The 22599-nt window shown below is 35.5% G+C and overlaps 1 protein-coding gene across 1 annotated transcript in view; it reads right to left on the bottom strand.

Moving 5' to 3' along the window:
- LOC145676130 (23 kDa integral membrane protein-like) overlaps window positions 1-22599 on the bottom strand; it is a 67659-nt gene that overhangs the window by 21173 nt on the left and 23887 nt on the right. Inside the window, exons 2-3 of the mRNA XM_081747033.1 lie at window positions 12534-12722; window positions 7159-7335 (exon numbers count right to left, since the gene is read on the bottom strand). Coding sequence (XP_081603159.1) covers window positions 7159-7335; window positions 12534-12722 — 366 coding nt within the window. The remainder of the gene's footprint in view (window positions 1-7158; window positions 7336-12533; window positions 12723-22599) is intronic.

Below are 22599 nucleotides of genomic sequence, written 5' to 3'. Positions count from 1 at the left end.
TTGAAAAAAAAACAGTAGTCGGCCTATGAAAACCAAAGGTCAGCCATTACTTTAACCAGTACTCAGCCACACTATAGAATTGACTTTTTTAATGGAATTTTAGAGATCAATTCCTCAGTAGCAAATTAAGGGACAAATATATTGCACTCAGAGTTCCTACAAAGAAAAACTACGTGGAAAACAGGCCCGCAACTAGAGGGAGCTAGGGGGCCTGGCCCTCCTAAACTTTTCGTGGCCCCTCCAGACCTCAACACAAAAAACACAATTTAGATATGTGTAAGAGATTTTTAATAACTTGCCCCCCCTAACATATCTATGCCCCCCCAAACCTCTGTGGCTAGAAGCAGCCCTGGTGGAAAATATATTGCGATACAGGAAAAAAGACTTCTTGTATGATATTTACCATAAACTAAGAAAAATGTGTCTCGGCCTAGACTAGCCTATTTAAAACTAATATATAGGCCTATTTATATTTACATTGATATTTATATTTAGCTATGACATTAACCCTTTAATATGAAGTTCATTAAGCACATTCAGGACACATAAGCACTTGTTTAGCAGGTTCCTCGTACGATAATTCACTGAGGCATGTGCGTTTTAAGTGGTAGCAGTGATCACAAAAGTGACACCCAATATATTTAAGTATATCGTTCTCAATATCACTTATGAATTCTTCTTCAGGCCTTAGACGGCATTTCAACAACTTTTTGCGTCTCGTCTTTTTAACTACTAGTGCTACTTGGCTTGACAGTCCTTTTCTTTTTGTTTGACTTAAAATTTTTCCTTTCTTTTGTATTCTCTCCCTTTTTCATTTTAGACGTTCCTCTTCTAGTTTTCTTTTCTTTTCATTCTTTACCATCTGATAATTTCTCCATGCTTGGGAGGATACTGCACTTTGAACTTTTTCTCTGGGCACATGTTTGGTAGTTTTGTTTTTGATTGGAGCTAGCCAGAAAAGATGCTAATCAAAGCCAGATGATATGGAAGTATTTTACGAACGTTTTCTTTGAATTTCTTCTGAGATCATATGGAGTTATTTCTGGCTCTACTGACTGTAGAAACAGAAGCAGACCTTTCACCTTGCCTCGCTTCAGTACAAGATGCCATAACGGATATGTTGTTTTCCTGGTTTGAGTCAGACGTAACGTCTATTTCTGATATCGAAGATATATTTGTAGGCTCTAGACGGCCAATTGCTAAAATTTGGTATGTTCCAGGACTAAGATATCGAACATTTCACTAGCAAGTATCTACTGATAGCAGATCGATCCTCTTCGGACAGAACAATAGCCTTATATGTGTTCATTAGTGTAGAATAAGAAGACTCTTTGGTTAGAGTATCCTCAACGCACCTGATTGCAAAAACATCTGACACTGAGTCTATTCCAGTAGATGTCTTTGGACTGGTTGAAAGAAACGCTAAATCACGCGTTCTTAAACTGTTAGACATATTTTCCTCACGCTCACAGTGAGTTAGAATGTAAATATTTATGATTATTCTGTATTGTTTCGGCAATCAGGCAACTCTAGGAACAGAGCAGATAAGAACAGATAATAATAATAATAATAATAATAATAATAATAATAATAATAATAATAATAATAATAATAATAATAATAATAATAATAATAATAATAGTTGAAGAGCAATTGCAGCCTTGGAATTAAAGACGTGCAGAAACGCGACATTGTGCGGAGTAATTTAAAAAAATAAATCAATTAGATATGGATAACCCTTACTTCCTCATAGCTACCTTAGATTAAAAGACTAAGCTATGATCAGGGTCAAGGGAGTCGATCCTGCTAGGGCCGGGGGACCCGGGCCCCCAAAGCTTATGTGGGCCCCCTATTGTATTTATGAATATACAATATTTGGCATAATTTGAATGCAATTTGTCTTAAAATCCTAACCTTCCGCATCCGAATGACCCCCAAATTTACAGGGAAATCGGCGCCCTTGATTAGGGTAAAATAAATACTCATTACCTGTCCTTTTTAAATTTTAGAGAAATAATTTAGACCAGCCATAAATCCTTAACCTTTTTTCCCTCAGTTCTAGAAAAATACAAGAATTGAAATAGTTACAATACCAGACTATATTAAAGTACGGGACAAAAATAAACGACAACATCGTCATAAGTTTTAATGGCATTTTCGATCGTTTAATTTTGTCCCGTACTTTATAACTGTATTATACTTGTATGATGCAATTAGTGACATCATAACAGTTACTTTTTCATTAAATCGTTAGAAAAGTCTTCTACGTATTAGTTAAGTGTCTTAGTTGTATGTCATGTGTCATTTAAATTGAATGAATGATAAGTGGATGACTACTGGAGTATATGTATCCAGTAGCCGTCCGTTGAAAGTAATGGGGGGCTGACCATTGGAAATTGAAGTGAAGAGTCATTTCCAGTAGTCAGCCCCCTTATTTCTACGCAATATCTTGTTTTGTATCATAAACCACGAATTTTTAATAAGCTACGATACATTCATGCATAGAAGAAAGCAATAACTCGTACTATTTTACAATAATATAATTTTAACTTAACTTTGAAGTAAAGCTTCTTCCTTATTTTTTTTATTAACAAAATGCGCACTTTGCTCACTTGCATCAGCAGACCTCAAATGATAATTTTTCTTTTCTACCACGAGGAGTCACACCAGGCCAGAACAAATGAGGTTGAATACTGGAGCTCTGATTTAAGTTGTAGTTGATTATTTGTTTGATAACAAGCTACTGTATGTTTATTTAATATGCTTTTTTACTGAAAAATGGCTGACTACTGGAGACGGCTGACTTTAGGCACACTTACCCTCCTAACTAACTAACTAATTCTATGGCCTATGGAACCCGGAGGTTCAATGCCGCATTCACAAAAGCTCTCCACTGACTTCTTTCCTTAGCTAACTGGATCCAGTTTCTACTTTGTATTCCTATTTCTGCTAGATCCATCTTAATATTGTCCTCCCATCTGCGCCTAGGTCTTCCTAATTATAAGCTCAACTAATATGTAACATAATAATAATAATAATAATAATAATAATAATAATAATAATAATAATAATAATAATAATAATAATAATAATAATAATAATAATAATAATAATAATATCTTAGTATCAAACTTTAAGCGATTTTTATATGATGCATATATTCATGAAAATAGTCACTACTTGTTATGTACTCATTTGGTGTTCCCCTAGGGTTACTAGGAATTGAAATGAGGATCTCTGACTGTGCAGTCCAGTATGCTAACTGTATGACCACAGAGCACGGATCTGACAAAAAAATTTTCATAACGTTTTGCTACCCCTCCTTTTCCCGTATCGATTAAAGTGCCATCCGTGAAGGAATTGTTTTCAATTCTGGGTGAAATCAGTCAGTTTTCTCTGGAGAATCGAAATGTCCAATAAGAAATGGGGGTCCCACTTTAAAATTTTAAAGTTACCCCTACCGCCAAAGGGAATGGGGATAGCGGATTTTGTTTGGTATAATTGAACTATACATATAAAGCAGAAACATATATTCTCATTTTGGGCGTGTGTTTTCAATTTGATATTAACTTAGAAATCTATTTGAACTTTGGTAGTGCTAGCATTTCCATAGCGTCATCTTCGTATACAAACAGATGGTGAATAAAAGTGACAGAGGTTTGAAAGCTGACAGTTTATCTGATTTTGTTTTTATAACCAATTCAAATGTTAAAAATGTAACGTTGTATTTAGAAAAAATAAAATATCCTTATATTGAAAGAAAACCGGACTGGGAACCGAACCGTCAATCATTACTGTAATTTCAAGCGCCTCGCTAAACCCACTTATTTTCTTCTTAATTTACGTCGCGAAAGGCGGCCCCGAAGTTCACTTACCAAAGTCTACTTTCCCCTTATCAATAATTTCTGTATATTTCCTACTCGGTTATACACGTTTTACAGTAACCTTGAATGATAGGAACACAAACACAGACACGTCGAGAACATTTAAAATTCCAAAAGTTCTCCCACCGGGAATCAAACCCGGTACCGTGTACACCACAGACACACATGCCAGCCACTAGACCACACAGCCAAGTTATAAAGCCAGCGCGTTTTAATAATTCTACTGGAAATGCACGAGATATGCACTTGTAATACATTGAGTGATTTATTCGAGAGAGGCAAAGCACTTTACTTTGAATTCATTTCTTGGTTTCGTTTCTACCGTGTTTATTCTTTGTATTTTTCGTACACTACTTGAAAAAGCAAATACATTTTTCGCTACGGTGTCCAGAAATACTATTTTAACTGATCATAAAACAGAAATCTTTCGGTGAAATAATATGGGGTAATGTGTGCTATTCTAGTTTCATACTGAGTTCCTTCGTAGCTAAGCGGTTAGCATACGCACCTTTGACGTAAGAGACCCGGTTTGATTCCCGGTGTGAGCTCATGTGGTTCGGATTTCACACTAATCAGTAGGTAAACGTCTCATATAGCCTCGATGCTGAAAGGGATGTTAAAATCAACTCAACATTATTTTATACCATCAATTGAAGCAAAAGGTAGACGATACTATCCTGTTAAAAACATGCATTTATTTCTTTGGCACATATTACAAAGCATCGGACTATTTGCGACACTTCAAGAAAAAGATGCTTTATGAATATTAAGTCGCTTCAAGCGTTGAAATCGCTTTGTAAAAATCCAGATTATGAATTGCAATAACTTTTTACGTTGTAATTAAAATAACAGCATATATTGTTTTCTATCTCTCTCTTATACTTTCCCTCTCTCTCTTTCTTTCTCTATATATACACACCTGTATATTACAAATAGGTATCAGAACATGAATAATTTTCATTTTGGACGTGTCATTTAAGGTTGGTATTCAAATCAGAAAGTTGTTCCCATTATAACAATGTTAACGTTCCTCATTTTGACAGGGTGAACGTGATAGTTCATCTGATTTTTTTTCAAGCACTTCAAAGCAGAACTTTATATTTAAAGAAATGTTTCCATATAAGTTGAAAAAAATCAAAACTGCCGGGAGGCAGATTCGAACTGCCGACCTCCGATGCTAGACTTTCAAGAACACTACTAAACGCGCTTGACCACCGAGACAATTCATGAAAAAATATGTTGTAATAATGCTCATATATCGCTCCAAGCGCACGTTCACACCTGAAGTTTTAAATAGTCATTTTCTCCCTATATCAGTAATTTCAACTAAAGATATTGACTGATTTTGCATATTGGAACTGTGCATGAAGTGTGAACTGCATATTAAACGCAGAAATACGTAGTTGACTCTTCAGTTCATGTTTCTGTTCAATAGCTTCACATGTTAGTGAGTGTTTCCTAATACCTGTGTCATTTTCCCTCTTTTTTCCCACGGGATATTCTTCGTGTAATTATTTGACACACTAAGGTTTCATAAGATTAAAGGTTTTTTGCTTATAATTTTCTTATTTTGCTTTATTTTTTCTCTAAAATAATAAATAATTATGCATTATTACACTGCTTTGTTAAGGAAAGCACAAAGAAGCGATAATATAGTCAGAAGAGCGAGTTATTAATGAAAATGTGGAAGTTACAGTATATGCGAACTTTTTTTTGCGGATGACGATACGTTAAAATCCAATTAATTTCATTCTCTTCATTGGTCTGCTGCCAGACGTCCATAAACATATGACCCTAGGGAAGTTAAACTCCAATCTATCAGTTCCTCGTTAGTACACTGTCAGACGTACACAGGATTCGGTAATTACACGTTAAAAAATGGTTTTCTATGTGACGCGCAAAACACTCGTATATTACGTAAAGGGGTTTTTGGGCGAAAAGCGTGTGTCCTCCCTGTCCAAAATCGCTCAATTTTTTTGCCCATAAAAGTTGACACGGTGAATCGTCCTGGGGTTTTGAAATTTGGATTCTGTGTAACAAAATACATTGAATCTATCCTAGGAATGGACAAAACCGTTTTTTATAAAAATCGTTAACCGGTTTCTAGAAAAACCGACATTTCGGTTTTCTCAAAACCCGGTTCGGTTTTTCCACCGAAACCGGTTTCGGTTTCCTCCAAATCCGGTTTCGGTTTTCAGCGAACTTGGTTTCGGTGAAAACTTCGAAGACACGTAAAACTATTTCTGTGGAAATGGAATCAGTTTCCGGAGAACAACGAAACATTATTCTGGTCAGAAATAGAGCCAATTTTGGAAAAAGAAAAAACCGGAACCAGTTTTGAAGAAAACCGAAGCCAGATCAAGTGAAAAACCGAACCGGTTTTGGAGAAAACCGAAAACCGGTTTTTGTGCCCATCACTGATCTATACTCTGGGGTCCGGCGCACATAACTTCTATCTTGTGTGTGTGTGTGTGTGTGGCTGTGTAATCGAATCGACGGCAGATTTTATCAAACGCTTTTGAAAGGTCTAGCTTAATTCCTAACACATTACCATGTATAGATTGTATTGATTTCTTATGATAAAACTAAACTAAAATTGAACCCTATTCACTCCTTAATAAATTCGCATATCTACATTTAAAGGTTTTATAAAATGTACTAAGCACAATACTTCATTCCAAAGTACAAGATACAATAAGTGTTTTAATGTGAGTTCAGTTTATTTGTATGTCAGGTATTTAAATTGAAATTTAAGAAGAAAAAAACGTTAGATCTATATTCAAAAATAAAATGTTAAAAATATAATTTAATTAGTCGATTCTTATGCAAATCAGTTACAAACTTTCTTTTATGATTTAGTTAATAGCTTAAAACTATTTTTTGGATTAAAAGATCCAATTTTTTATATTTCAATAAAAAAGTGCTTATACGTCTTATATCTGTAGAACTACATACAGTGTAGCCAAACCCAAACTATCACTTAATTTAATGAGCTTATTCCGAAAAAAAAAACAAACGAAAACTCGATTTAGGGCCAGTTGAAAAGTTTTGTGGCCCCTGATTCAAAATTTAATTATTAGCCAAGATCACAATCTTTCGATCCATTTTTTTTTAAAGATCATTCCTAAAATTTTTGTTCCTATATGACACTATTGTATTTACAAAATATTTCCCTTAGAGTAATTCCCCATTTAAGAACTGTGTATGTACCTTTCTTTTGTTTTTTGGTAAATGTATTTTCCACTACAGGACTGATGATCGAAAATTCACTTACCGTTTCTTGTAGGGCGTCCCAAAATTCTTTGGCTGCTTTTTCATTATTGTCTCTGTACTTATGAAAACTGTCCTCTAAGCCCTGTCTTAGGCTATCCTCAAGATTTCCTCTGGAGACGAATGCAATTATGCCGATCACAAGTTCCAGCACAAATAATACAAACATGCAGAAGGCATACTGTAAAACGAAACGAAAGATTAACATTTATAGAGCCTGTAACCTAGTACAGAATTAACCTAAATGAAAACATCTCTTTTATCTCCCCCTTTTATGTCCCAGTGGTTACTCGTAAATATTTCTTCTATGTTTCTCGCTAATTATACGGTGAAGCCACGTTACGCCACTGATTACTGGTTCCATCTGGTGTAAGAAGTACAACTAATTCTTAATCCAGGACGCGTATTTTCGAAATACACTGAACCATAAAGCATTGTGGACGGGATTACGCTTGGCAACAATGTAGGAGAAATGAATGACGTCTATATTGCGATCCTGTTGGTGACATCCCACGAGTCATGACATACTTATAGCACAAAGTAAACGCCCCGTGCTCTCGGCCCTCGTAGCCGAGTGAGCTAGCGCAACATGCTAGTAAGGAAAATCGTTTTTGGCGTGGGTTCAAACCCTGAATAAGGAAAGTTAAAAAAAAAATTCTTTATAACACTTCTTTCGTTAAAATAAGATTAAAAATAGTATTCAAAAAGTGATTTAACGATTATTTTTTAAACATTTTCATTAAACATCTTTCATTAAAATAAGTTTACCCTTGTACTATACAGATCCATAGCAAAAGTAGTAGTAGTGGTAATACTAGTAGAAAAAGTAGTAGTAGTAGTAGGAACGGGTTAGAATGAAATTCAGCATTCATTTGTTTCCGTGGGATGTTGCCAAACGTAACACCTTCTGCCTAGCGCTGAGTGTGTTTCGAAAATATGCATCCAGGACAGTAGAAAACAAAAAGAAATTCAAAGGTAAAACAGTTACGATGTTTATAGGACGGCGTTTTGTTTGTAACGTTTCTAAACGTTTTATTATTTGCTTCTCTTGAAGATTACCACATGACAATTTGATAAGGACATTTAACTCACTTATCAAAATGATACTATTATGTCTACGAGGCGGAGACATTTGTAATATCTAAAGTGAAATACATACAGAAATAAAAAGTGTAAAAAAATTAAATAATATTTTCTACATAAGAATATAAATGGGAGCCATCTTAACCAGGGGTAAAGGTGGATCTGAAAAGGTAGGGGAACACATGACGACATTCCGTCGCCCTGTGCCCATCTTTGCCCATTGTAATATTTTACTAAGTGGAGGAACGTAATAGACATTTTCTGGAAGTCGGGGAACGGCGACTCCCCGTGTTCCTCCTTACTTTTACCTCTGATCTTAACTTGATATACGCCAAAACATCTTTTTCTTTTCTTTTTTTTTAGAATAACATTTCCAAGCATGATTCTCAAAGGGTTAATACATCTATCTTAAACAAGACAGGCACGTAGCCAAGGGGTGGGTCCGGGGGGTCCGGACCCCCCCTTCAGATCCAGAAATGAAAAAATCAAGGAAGGATGAAATAAAAAGAAACAAGAAAAAGAAGAATCAGCGTCAAAAATATAAAGCTACAGCAAGTGTTTGGTTACTCTTTCTTATGAGGAGCTTTGTGTGGAGGAAACGGGGGGGGGGAGTTAAAAATGGGTTTTATTGTAACGAAGCATTCCGAATTCCATCTATCTGCATGGATAACATAGACTCTCAGGTAGAACTTAAGATGCTCAGAATCACCAATAATATGAGCTATTTTGAATTTCGCGGCACCTCTAATCCATTTTATAGGATGTCTTTACTCCCGAGAGAGTATCTCGTTGCTATCCTTGATGGAATTAAACGAAGATAAGAAAAAGAAGAAGAAAGAAAAGTACAACCGAGTTGGAATGACCTCGGAAGACTATATCTTTTTTAATACTTTTTTATTTTCTTTTACTCAAGATTTCTTCATAGTTTTTCTTATTAAAATACTTACTAACATACCCTCATTTTATTGTCCTAAAAGACCAATATGGGTATGTTGCCAGTAAAATAGTTTAGATTGATCGATCCCCTGGTGTCTAACCACAGTATTTCATATCACGTCCCCCCCCCCTATTACGAAATCCTGGATAAACGAACGAATATATGTTGCCACTAAAATAGTTTAGAATGATCGAGTCCCTGGTGTGATAACCACAGTATTTCGTCACGGACCCCCCCCCCCCCTATTTCGAAATCCTGGCTTCGTGCTTGAACAAGATGACCGCTAATGCTGTTATAAACCATTCACAATCAGTTGTGGCTCTTGAGGAAACACCGATAAAAATTAAATTTTATTGTTACGAACTGTGGCGGGTACTAAATTGTTTTACACAGCTTTCTAAAGCTAAATGAATCTCTTTTTCCTTAGTTTCTAGCAATAACTTTTCTCGTTGTGATTTCCTTCAAGAACCCCACTGTAGTTGCGCAGCTATCACAATGCGATTCCCTTCATCATAGACAAGAAATATACGCGCAGTAAACTATGACAAAAACTTGAAATGACACAGCGGGCCCAGTGTGAGGTTTTTGTCGTATAAAAGAAAAAATAACGTTTTGCAGAGTTGCTAGATATATACTGTAAGAATGATCATATACGTACATAAAATAAAATTAAGGTCACACATCATATGCAAACGAACAAGTATTCTTGTATGCTATTGAAGTAGATTTAAAAATAAAATTTTGTATTTCAATACACAAGAGTGGACCGACCTTCCACCGAATCGTAAATTACGTTTGTATAGTACAAACTTATTACATATCTTAAATCTTTCACATTAAATGTTCAAAATGATTTCCACTGGTATACAAACTCATCTGTGTACATTGTAACAAGGTAAGATATATTTGTGTCAATTTCAACAGTATCGCGGATGCAGGTTCTTGTGTTCCCTTTGAGTTCCACAATGGTGTAGATTTTATTTGTACACTCATCCTTTCAACATCATCCATATATAGAAGTCACATCTCAACAGGTCTGATGAACGTGGTAGTTCTAAGGCTACGCCACTGTCCGTTCAGCACTAAAGATAGCATGGATGTGATGAACTGTTTTCCAAGATGTGTGTTGGGCCGCCTTATCTTGCTGAAAGAAACAGTACTCATGTTCTTTTTTTCTCAGTTGGTGATAAAAGTTATTCAAACAAGTGGACACCTGGGTTGACTGTGATGTCGTGGAATATTGAGCCAATAACATAACAAACAGATATCCTGACCATATATGAAATGTTAGGTGAGGATTTTAGGCCACCCAATACGTTCTTCGCTATGTGTCCAACAAGTGAAATCATACCACATCTAGCATAATAAATATAAGCTTATCCAATAATGCTTCAGTAACCATACTCATTACTAGAGAGCGGATTTTAAGGTGCAGCATCTTTTCTAAAAATGTAGTTGTTATAACAACCAGAGTTCAAAATATTATTTCCGGGCATAAAACGAACTGAAATGAACGCACTTTGTTGCACCTTTTTTGCTAGATTCATAAAACTTCCCTTTTTCTTACTTCTTTTAGCCTTCAGCACCTTTATTGTCTCTTTTTCTCTCTCTTAAAAAGAAAAAAAATGGACAGAACAATATGTTTTATTTTCAATCTAGTTTACACATAACATTCCATAAATTTAGACGCAATCTTGACGGATTTTTTAGGGATAAATTTGAACTGAATTCGCGAAACAATCCGGACATAAAAACCTTTGTAACGTCAACTGAACTTCCTGTCCTTGTGCTTAGAAGATATGTCCCACTGGTTTCCGTTGAAGTTTCTCCACATACAAAGATCTCCTGAGCTCCAAGCGACAGAAACTAACATTCGAAAACATAGAAACGTTGTGCATAATCAAGTACAACCAGTTTCTGAAAACCCAGGAAAAGGTTTCTCAAGCCACAATATTGCTAAATTAAAGTTTTCTTTTTTAAAATACCAAGTTGCTTTCAACCACAATTTTATTACAAGAATGTTGAATGTTGCACAAGTTTGGGATTAAATAAAACAATTTTGCAATTTATGTGCAATGTTTAAAGCCAAGATTTTAAACAATATTTGTTGGTGTAATGAATAAAAAATGTTCATGTAACTGTATACTATAGCACTTAATACAGGTATCCTATTAGAACCTTTTTTTGTGCACGTTTTTGAATGATTTTTCAGCACCTTTTATTTCCTTTTTCTACCACATTTTTGCACCTTAAAATCTGGTCCCTAGTCATTACCTAGCGATGAAGATACACAGGTCTCTCAAATTCAGTATTTAAAGCCTTGAGCTCTTCAGCTAGTAAACAAAATCTTCCATTCTATTGGGTCTTATGCAGGGGCGGATCCAGGTGGGATCGCCCCCCAGAATAGGAAAACTTTCTTATTTTATATATATAAATAAAACCCATCCCAGAGTTTGACGCCCTTAAAAGTAGCTCTAAGTAGCAGTATTACAACCCATCGCTCCCCCCAGAAGTCCGTCCTGGATCCGCCCCTGGTCTTATGTAATGTTGTTGTTGTGTTATTTAAGTATCTATGTCCTCAAATACTGTACTCAGAACTTTAAGTTCCTCTAATAATGAATACCAATCTTTCTGCTGTTTTGTGACTCGTTTTTAATAGTTTGTCCATGTTTCTGAACTATACAGTAGAATACTGCACACGAAGCATTTTATGAGTCTTGTTCTCAACTTTTTATTCAAAGTGGCACAAAATAAACTTTCCTTCCTTCTAAAAATTTATTATTATTATTATTATTATTATTATTATTATTATTATTATTATTATTATTATTATTATTATTATTATTATTATTATTATTATTATTATTGCCATTGCCATATTTGCTTTTATTTCACGTTCACACTTCATATCATCACTAATAATTCTAGTCAGGTATCGAAAACTAATCACATTCTATTTTCTCCCCTTCTATTTTTTATATTTGACTATAGAAATGAAATATATATGACTTTTAAAAAAGTAAAATGCGACATTTTCTCAGAAATTCGCTGGATTTAGTAATTACTTCTAAAATATAGAAGCCCGGTGAATTTATGGGACAATGTAGCATTTTACCTTTCTCTTTTTAATTTTCTGCAACAAAAATTGTATTACAAGTAATTTTTCCTACCTTCTTCACTCGAAACATAGGGCCTTATGCAGAAACATTCTGACGCGTGACTAGTACCATACTAAAGAGCTCAACTAACATATGTTTCCTGCAGTAGGCAGGCCTTTAGTATCTCACTAATCATACTTCAAAACGACTCTGCATAAGGCCCATAGCCTCTATTTGTGTAATAGAACCCTTTGAACTTACCATATGAAGTAAACATCTGCTTTCTCTTTTTGCTCCACAGCATCCGAAGAAAGCTATCAAGAAGATTATAGCTCCGGCTACAATGAGGACGATAGGAGGTGCGGAAATGTTGCTGTCCAAAACATCACTGTATTTGGTAAAATTTGTTTCAATCACAATTCCTACGGCCAGTAAAGCAATACCAGCTAACTGCAAATGAAACAAAAGGAAAATATAGAAAGTATTATCTTATTGTATGATAAAAAGACAATATTGTAAAATTGCCTTTGTTAAATTAAAGGCCTTACAAAAAAATTTGTTACAAAAAAATATTAAAAACAATATAACACAGAAGCTGGTTTTAAAATCAATAAATTTACTAAGTAGTTACGAGTCTTCATCCCGGCGAAATTAAAATACCGCTAATTTTACAGTAATTATGTGATATCTTCAAATAGATAAAAGACAATTGAAATATGGAATAAGAGCGCCTTAAACAATATTATTTTGCGTGAGGTTCCGTTATCACAAGTCATCTAGTGGCTTTTCGTTTTCAGCTATTTAGAAACGCGAAAAATAAATGCCGATTTTCAAAATGGCTCGAAATCGAAAGCAGATAAGTGAGTCGTGATAACGGTTTCTCATGTAAAATATTATTGTCTAGGGCGCTCTTGTTCCACATTTCGATTATCTTTTATCTATTTGAAGATATCACATAATTACTGTAAAATTGGCGGTATTTTAATTTCGCCGGGATGAAGAATCTTAAGGTAAATAGTGTTTTAAGACCCCGGCAGGCAAGAGAAGGATCCCAACAAAGCTCCAGACAAGCTGAGTGGAGGTGAGTAAGGATTTTTAGTGCTCCACGCAAGCTAAGAGAGGTTGGAATCCCGCAGAGCTCCAGACAAGCTAGATAGGAAGAAAAACCAAAGAACTTGACTCAAAATATTACAATATTATTACAGTGAAACCTCTCAATAGCGGACAGCAATGGGACATGAAGTTTTGTCCGTTACTGAGAGGTGTCCGTTAGAGAGAGGTTACAGAAATTTAATTTTTCATAAGGGTAATTGTATGCAGTAATGTCAGTAAATACATTATGTATGGGCTTAAATACGTAAAATTCAATATGAAAATAGTCTTATTTAGTACACTTTGACTAGGAGGGATGAAGGGGAAATTCATTTCTATTAAATCATAGCCTATTATTGCTGGGCAATGTTTAACGAAAAAGGCATGTTTTTTCCTCTACAACTGTAATAAAACTCATTAGTGAGTGTCCTCTAAAAATCCTCAGTACGATTGCAGAAGAAACAAGTGTGTGGGTGTGTTTGTGTACTGGCGCGGCATCTTCGTTGACAGAATGGAAGAAAAGGCAAGCTATTGGGGGGTGCATATTTATTGACCTAGGCCCAATCACAAAGAATATCCTTTTAGAGAAAACGAAAGAGGAAGCCGGAAAAACTCCAACCGAGACTTGTTCCAGTATCATGAGTAAAAGAAAAATGTTTCTTTTCCAAAAAAGTAAGAGAGGTAGCATTGCTCGTTGAAAATGTTATTGTAAAACAAACAATGTTTGTTTTGTTATCTATGAAATTGTCGGTAAAGATGCAAGGTCCAGACGAGAAGGATTAAATTTGTTAGGGAAGGAAAGATCTTTCGCATAGAATTCCTGGCCTTATGACTAACCCTGCATGAGTGTTATTGCTTATAGAAAATTTTCTAGGATTTCCATCAGAAAGCAGTTTATTGCGGACAGAAAAAAAGAAGAAATTCAAGTTCAGCTTGAAGCTACTCTGTTTGATAGTTCATCAAGTCAAGACTCATGATAGGCACACTTGTGGGGAAAAGGCTTTTCTGTCTACTGTAAATATATCGCAGAAACGAGAATAATTATTGTCCGTTATGAAGAGGTTATTCAAACGTTTTGGGGGGGGAAGGACTGTCCGCGTCCGTATCTGAGAGTGTCCGTAAAAGGGAGGGTTTTGTTCCGTAAGATAACATATATTTTTGCCGGGACAAAAAAATCTGTCCGTAGTATAGAGGTGTCCGTTATTGAGAGGTGTCCGTTGAGGGAGGTTTCACTGTATTTACTTCTAGGAAGAAATAGTTGTTGTTTAATATTAAAAAAATAGATTTTTTTTTACTTATGTTGTCAATGAGACGAGAAATAAGGTGCTATTGTCTCGTAAATTTTTTGTCTAAAAATCATCTCTTTTTCATTCTTTCTCATGCCGTGACGACTATCGAAAGACTTTTCTTGTTTGTCTGGAATTTTCCTCGAGTAAGTAACTAACTAACTCTATGGCCTATGGAACCCGGAGGTTCAATGCCGTGTCTACAAAAGCTCTCCAATGACTTCTGTCCTTAACCAACTTGATCCAGTTTCTACTGTGTATTCCTATTTCTGCGAAATCTATCTTAATATTGTCCTATTGTCCTCCTGTCTGCACCCAGATCTTCCTAATGATCGTTTTTTGATTGGATTGGCAGTTAAAACCTTGAAAGCGTAAACGTAACTGAATTCAAAGAATGGATACAGTGTGGCCATTTTGCAGTTCTCAAATCGTTATTGATGTATTTTAGCAGGAATGACTCAGTGTGTGAGTTTCATAATTATTTAATGAGCATCTACAATTTATTTGCACATTCAAAAACTAGAAAATAAGTGTTCTTTTTAAAATTATCGGATTTTCAAGTAATATTACAAGAGTATAATGGCATATAGCATTAAGACATATTGTCGTATATCACTACACATTATCGTGTGGTTGGCAAGCCTGCTGCCGATAGATAGGTGTATAGACATAACCGTTTTAATAGGACTTCTGATACTTAGAGTGTGGCTATTCCAGCATGCGTTTTCGACGCGTTACCCCCCGCAGCGAACGTGACCTAGGTGGCTACTCGGTAATTTTACTTTCGCCAGAGTTATACTGTGAGTCAGCCAGGGTTTCCACAACCTTATTCTCATTCATGCGAAACATGAGGAAAAAACCCTATCGTGTTACATAGATATTTCTCTGATTAGCTATTTTTTCTGAATTTCCTTGTATTTTTGTGAATTTTCTTTTGTTATACACGCACATACTTTATAATAGCAGAGTTCCAATACTCTGCACAAAGCATCTTCCAAGCAACTGTTTCTTGCTAAAATCCCCTTGCCTGGCAACACGTCTTTCCTTTTTTCTTTCATTTAGACATCTTTTACTGATTCCGAAACAGCAGGCGGTCTATTGTTCCTAAACGCGCCAAATACGCTCGAGGAGACGTATTCTGTGCGTTTTTATTGCTTTCGCATTTGCAGTGCATTGTGATTAGCCATCCACGTTTAATACATGATCAGCATATTCCAAGTGTACACATAAGCCATAAAAACGCGTTGCGAACGCATTGTATAGCCATGCACTTATGCATAACACAGTTCGAAGATCTAAGAAAAATGGTGGAAAAATAACTTTTTTTAAACCTGTAGGAAGCATAATTGAGAGTTTTTCAATTCTCAATCACTAATATTATCTAATGGTTCTACTTTTATAGTTTATTTCTTGAATACATGTGCAGTTCGGCAAATTGTTTGAACTTCCCCTGCTGGATTTTACAACAGTAATCTTTTCTCCCTCCAACCCTCTTTTGACCGCATTTGCGGGGTTGCAATGTGTCAACACCCACTCTGACTCTGTCTCTCACTCTCTCTCCCAGTACTATCGCTAATGTGAAACAGAAGTCAGGCTTCCACATTTGGCTATCGAGTATTTATTATATACATATATGTGATCAAAAGTATCCGGACACCCCCCAAAACATACGTTTTTCATATTAGGTGCATTGTGCTGCCACCTACTGCCAGGTACTCATTATCAGCGACCTCAGTAATCATTAGACGTCGTGAGAAAGCAGAATGGGGCGCTCCGCGTAGGCATGGGCGCGAGACCAAACGAGACGAGAACTGAAACAAGTCTCGTCTCGTCTCGCAAAATCAAAAGCTGTTCTCGTCTCGCGTCTCGTCTCGTCTCGCAGACCTAAGTTCTCGTCTCGCGTCTCGCAAAATTTTGGAAGTCTCGTCTCGCGGTCTCGCGCGAGACTTCTCGCGTTGGTCTCGCGGTCTCGCAAATCAATACTGGAATAATGTAGTCTTCATTCGACCCTTTTAAAATAATGTATACTCAAAGTTTACATAGTTTTCTTTCATAGTTGCATTGTTACATAATGCTTATCCACTCATTCCGATTCACAATGCTTGATTTTACACCCCACATTCTCAGTATTAAAAATGCCAGTTTTCTGTAGTCTCTGTCTATGTGAAGTATGAATGAAATCGGCATGTTACATTTGAGTAATCTTACTTGCAAGATAAAAGCTTTCAAATAACTTGATAAGAACGGTGACTCAAATAGCCGTATTTATAGTAAACATGCAGCGTTAGTAATATATATTTCACAACTTAAATGCACTTTCATCTAAACGTTTTCTTAACAATTGAGAGTTAAAGAGATTAATCTTTAATAACTACAAGAAAGACTACAATGAGCTTAAATAAAAATTTATTATTATTATTATTATTATTATTATTATTATTATTATTATTATTATTATTATTATTATTATTATTATTACTACTACTACTATTTAGTCTAACCTATTGTCACATGGAATTAAACAGTTACAATTTTAGATCTAACTCTGTTACAAGAAACACACGTTGGAGATACAGAAAGCAACACCTTGAACAACTTGGTTTTGGTGAGAGGATCCGTCTTGCAGCCATAAATCCATTTATCATAAATTTATGTTTACGGAAAGAAACAACTGCTTTATTTTGACTAAAAAATTTTCCTTCTTAAACAAGCCAATTGGCCCTTTTTTTGCCTTCATAAAACAAGTTACCGTAAGAAAACAATTTGGTGGGCAGGGGGAACAAATCTGTTCTAAACCCAGAGGCTTTACATCACATTGGAACTAAACTTGTGTCTTTTTCTCTCATATATATATATATATATATATATATATATATATATATATATATATATATATATATATATAATGCATTGAAAATAGGAAGAAGAAAGTCAGAGTGTCAGAGACTTCTGCACTGAAGGAAAAATCAAAGCGAGCCGTATATTTTTGAACTAGGATATTTTTACCGAGGGTGCAATAACAGAAGACCGGAAACCGCAGCCGCGAATATGCAATGTTACCTAAGTTCATTGTTTCCGTCTACAAAATTTTCCGAAAAGACAGCTTCCAAATATGTCCTCAATAAAGAAATAAAAAAAAATGTATTGTACTGGTATTTGCTATCCTGCTTTTATGATTTGTCAAGATATTGTCTCATCATCAGGAGGAGGGTGGATACTCAAGACAAAACGTGTCGTTTTTCCCCCTTTTTGCCTCCCCCTCTTCAAGAACTTTATGACCAAAGATCTTGGCTCACGACCCCAAAGAGAAAATAAAGAAAACAGTGTAGATAATGGAAGAATCTATTTTATTGCATTTTGGGAAAGTAGTGGGAAAGAAAAACTAACACAATCTTTATTTCTTGAATTTTTTTGTCATAAGGAAATCTAAAATAACTAGATTTTGATTAACCTTGTTAACTTAAACCTATCATGAAATCAGTAATTGTGACAACCTGACCAAACCATTTCAAGAAACAAGAAAAGCTAACTAAGCAACTATCAGTGTTGCCGAAAAGTCACAACACTTACCCCGTTAACTAGATACTTTGAAACTACCAAAATAACAGTAAAACATTAAAAAAATCAATACAAATTTCATAATACAAAGGAAAATTGTATTTTTTTTTATTTCCACTAGTTGACATAATTTATAGTAAATGTTCAAATAAATGCTAGCCCAAAAGTTTAGAAATAAACTATTAGTTACTGACTTGCCTTCATCTGCGATTGTCTCTACGATTTCAGGTGATGATGTTGTGTGGAAGGGATGTTTCGATGAGAACCATGCACTTCTAAGGTATCAATTTTGTAGAACATTAACATCTTTGGGGAGTTCATAATTATGACAGCATTGCTCCTTACTGCAAAGTACAGCACGAACGCACAATATTGATTTACCTTTTCTGGACCCATTCTGTTCGAGGGTTGGAGACGAGCAAGTTCAAACAAATTTTCTTTAAATTTGGCTTCACTCGAAATAAAAATATTTTATATCCACTCGAGAACTTGGTTCAAAAAATCTCCAATTCGACTCGATATTTGCTCAAGTTTCGAGTAGTGTCGGGTCCAAACGAGTTTAATTCTATAGTATTAGTAGTTTTTATATTAACTAGTGATGCTCACGAGATGCGACAAAAGGAAAAATTAGTCTATCTTGAGATGTCGTTAATGTATTATCTCGAAACAAATGTGAACTGTTTCTTGAATATCACCAGTCCTGGTCACGAGGCGAGACATGTTTGATTTTGTCTCGCCCAGTCTCTATCTCTCGCCTCAAAAACAAGATTAAACAAAACAAAATACGGAAATTTAGCTGTTCGTTTAGGCAAATAGTAAACATTTTCACTTTCGGTATGACCAGGCCTGAATTCAATTCATTTTTGGTGTTTATTTAGCGTGGTAATGGCACAGGAGGAGTTATATAAAGAATAAACACGCGAAATCAGTGGACAATTTACTGAAGATATTTTCAGCGAAACAATTGTTGTTGTTCTCCTTTTGCGAAAGCTTCATCCTCAGCCATATAAGTGTCTACACGTTCAGCCGAATCTTTATCGAATTCATCATCTGAACCGCCTGAATTCTTGTCAGCTTGTCAGAATTTCTCTCGAAACTGTTTTCGTATTGAAAACATGAATGATAAGTTCCGAAGGCTTTTGGCAACAACAGATCCTTTCATTTCTTCTTTGGGCAAATCATTTCATAAGAAAATGAAGAATTTGTCACCTGAAGCTGTAAACCTTTTAATTATTTCCAACACGGAAGCTGACAAAATTTTAGAGGACTCAAACGAAGGTGATGAAGGGAATAACTTTCAAGGAGATTCGGCTGAACATGTAGACAATACCTATAGAGTTATTCCATGTGGAAACGACAAATTATGCCAAAATTTTCGTGCGGTCGCATTTGAGATTTGAGTGTTTGTCTGAACACTTATCAATATGTGATAGGAAGGAAAATGGAATGGTTTGAAACGCACGCCATTCATATTGAAGATACGGCCATAGCTGAATCTTGAGTTATGTTCATTTTCTTGGAGCTCTACCGAAAATGAAAAATAAATAAATAAATAAATAAGTAAATTCAAAATTGCACTATAGATATGTGGACAGTCCTTTTTTTTTTTTTTTACCACGTAGTAGTGACGCAAATACACATTTTGGGTTACAAAATATTTGGATCTTTTTAGTCCAAGTCGATGAATTAAACCAAAATTATATTTTCGGAAGAAATATTGAAAAATTTGTCGTGTCAGTAGTAGTCCCCCCCGTTGGCCCGAATTGACCTTGAACTCATTTTCGTGACGTCATAGGTCAAAGGTCAATGACCTTGGCCCGGGGTCAATGACCTAGGGGTACCTAGGACCACCCCCTCTAAATTTTGGCAGCGGTACCTTGGCCCATCCCCTAAATTTTGGCAGGGGTACATAGGACCACCCCCCTTAAATTTTGGAAATTGCCAAATTTAAAAATTGGGTGTGGTAGCCTAGGACCATAGTATGTACCTCTATCCGTAATGGGTGTCTATGTCGTTCCCTTTTATGGGTAAAAAATTGCCAAAAATTTAAATTTCGGGGGTTTTTGACCTAATTTATCCCCTTGGATGAGGTGTTATTACCCTATATGGTTATATGGGCGTATACAGTGGTCCATTACCTTTCATAAGACATGGGTATATTAATGCACCCCTTGAAAAATTTGGGAGGGGTACCTTGGCCCACCCCTTAAATTTTGGAAATTGCCCAATTTAAACATTGGGTATTATAGTACAGGACCCTAATATGTATTATGATAAATTTGGGTGGTCCACCTCGTTCCCTTCTAGGGGTACACAATTGCCAAAATATAAACGTAAGCAATACGTTGTACCACGTGTTTGGTTTCGACCTAAGTTATCCCTTTGATGAGGTGTTATTACCCTATATAGTTATATGGGCGTATACAGGGGTCCATTACCTTTCATAAGACATGGGTATATTAATGCACCCCTTTAAAAATTTGGGAGGGGTACCTTGGCCCACCCCTTCATTTTTAGAAATTGCCCAATTTAAACATTTGGTATTATAGTATAGGACGCTAATATGGATCACTATAAATTTGGGTGGTCCACCTCGTTCCCTTTTAGGGGTACAAAATTGCCAAAATATAAACGTAAGCAATACGTTATACCACGTGTTTTGTTTCGACCTAAGTTATCCCTTTGATGAGGTGTTATTACCCTATATGGTTATATGGGCGTATACAGGGGTCCATTACCTTTCATAAGACATGGGTATATTAATGCACCCCTTTAAAAATTTGGGAGGGGTACCTTGGCCCACCCCTTCATTTTTAGAAATTGCCCAATTTAAACATTTGGTATTATAGTATAGGACGCTAATATGGATCACTATAAATTTGGGTGGTCCACCTCGTTCCCTTTTAGGGGTACAAAATTGCCAAATTTTAGTACAACCACTTGTTTGGTTTTTAACCTAATTTATCTCCTTGGATGAGGTCCTATTACCTTATATGGTTATATGGTCATGTATAGGTGTTCATTCCCTATCATAAGACATAGGTACATTGGTGCACCCCTTTAAATTTTTAGGAGGGGTACCCTGGCCCACCCCTTCAATTTCAGAAATTCTCCAATTTAAGCATTTGGTATTATAGTACAGGACCTCATTATGTATCATGATAAATTTGGATGGTCCATCTCGTTCCCTTTCATGGGTACGAAATTGCCAAATTTAGGTACAACCACGTGTTTGGTTTTTGATTTAATTTATTCCCTTGGATGAGGTCCTATTACCTTATATGGTTATATGGTCATGTATAGGGGTCCATTTCCTATCATAAGACATAGGTACATTTTTGCACACCTTTAAATTTTTGGGAGAGGTACCTTCGCCCACCCCTTTAATTTTGGAAATTGTTCAATTTAAACATTTGGTATTACAGTATAGGACCCTAATATGGATCACTATAAATTTGGGTGGTCCACCTCGTTCCCTTTTTAGGGGTACAAAATTGCCAAAATATAAACGTAAGCAATACGTTGTACCACGTGTTTGGTTTTTGACCTAATTTATCTCCTTGGATGAGGTCCTATTACCTTATATGGTTATATTGTAATGTATAGGTGTTCATTTCCTATCATAAGACATAGGTACATTGGTGCATCCCTTTTAATTTTAGGAGAGGTACGTACCTTGGCCCGCCCCTTAAATTTTGGAATTTTTTGATTTAAGCATTCGGTATTATAGTACAGGACTTTAATATGTATCATGATAAATTTGGATGGTTCACATCGTCCACTTTCATGGGTACGAAATTGCCAAAATATAAACGTAAGCAATACGTTGTACCACGTGTTTGACATTTTGACCCAATTTATCTCTTGGATGAGGTCCTATTACCTTATATGTTTATATGGTTATGTATAGGGGTCTATTCCCTATCATAAGACATAGGTACATTTGTGCACCCCTTTAAAATTTGTTAGGGGTACCTTGGCCCATCCCTTAAATTTTAGAAATTGCTCATTTTATATATTTGGTATTATAGTACTGGACCCTAACATGTATTATGATAAATTTGGGTGGTTTACCTCATTTCTCTTTCATGGGTACATGTTATATGGGTATGTACAGAGGTTTATTACCTTTATATGTTTATGTTCCCTTTTAAATTTGGGGAATTATCAAATAACAAAATTCGGTAAACCTTTTTTTTCTAGGACCCATTGGTATTCCTCTTATGACCAAATATTCAAAATTTAAAGGTTATTGACCGGCTTTATTATTGAATAAGTACAGGATTTATTACTTTTTCATAAGACACAGGTGTATTTGTGTACCAATCTTAAATTTTGGGAGGGGTACATTTCTTATTGTCATATCAATAATTGATAATTGGATAGTATCT

Source organism: Thermobia domestica, chromosome 18, assembly GCF_964235325.1.
Source record: "Thermobia domestica chromosome 18, izTheDome1.hap1.1, whole genome shotgun sequence".
Classification (NCBI taxonomy): Eukaryota; Metazoa; Arthropoda; class Insecta; order Zygentoma; family Lepismatidae; genus Thermobia; species Thermobia domestica.
This window is presented reverse-complemented; position numbering and strand designations above follow the sequence as displayed.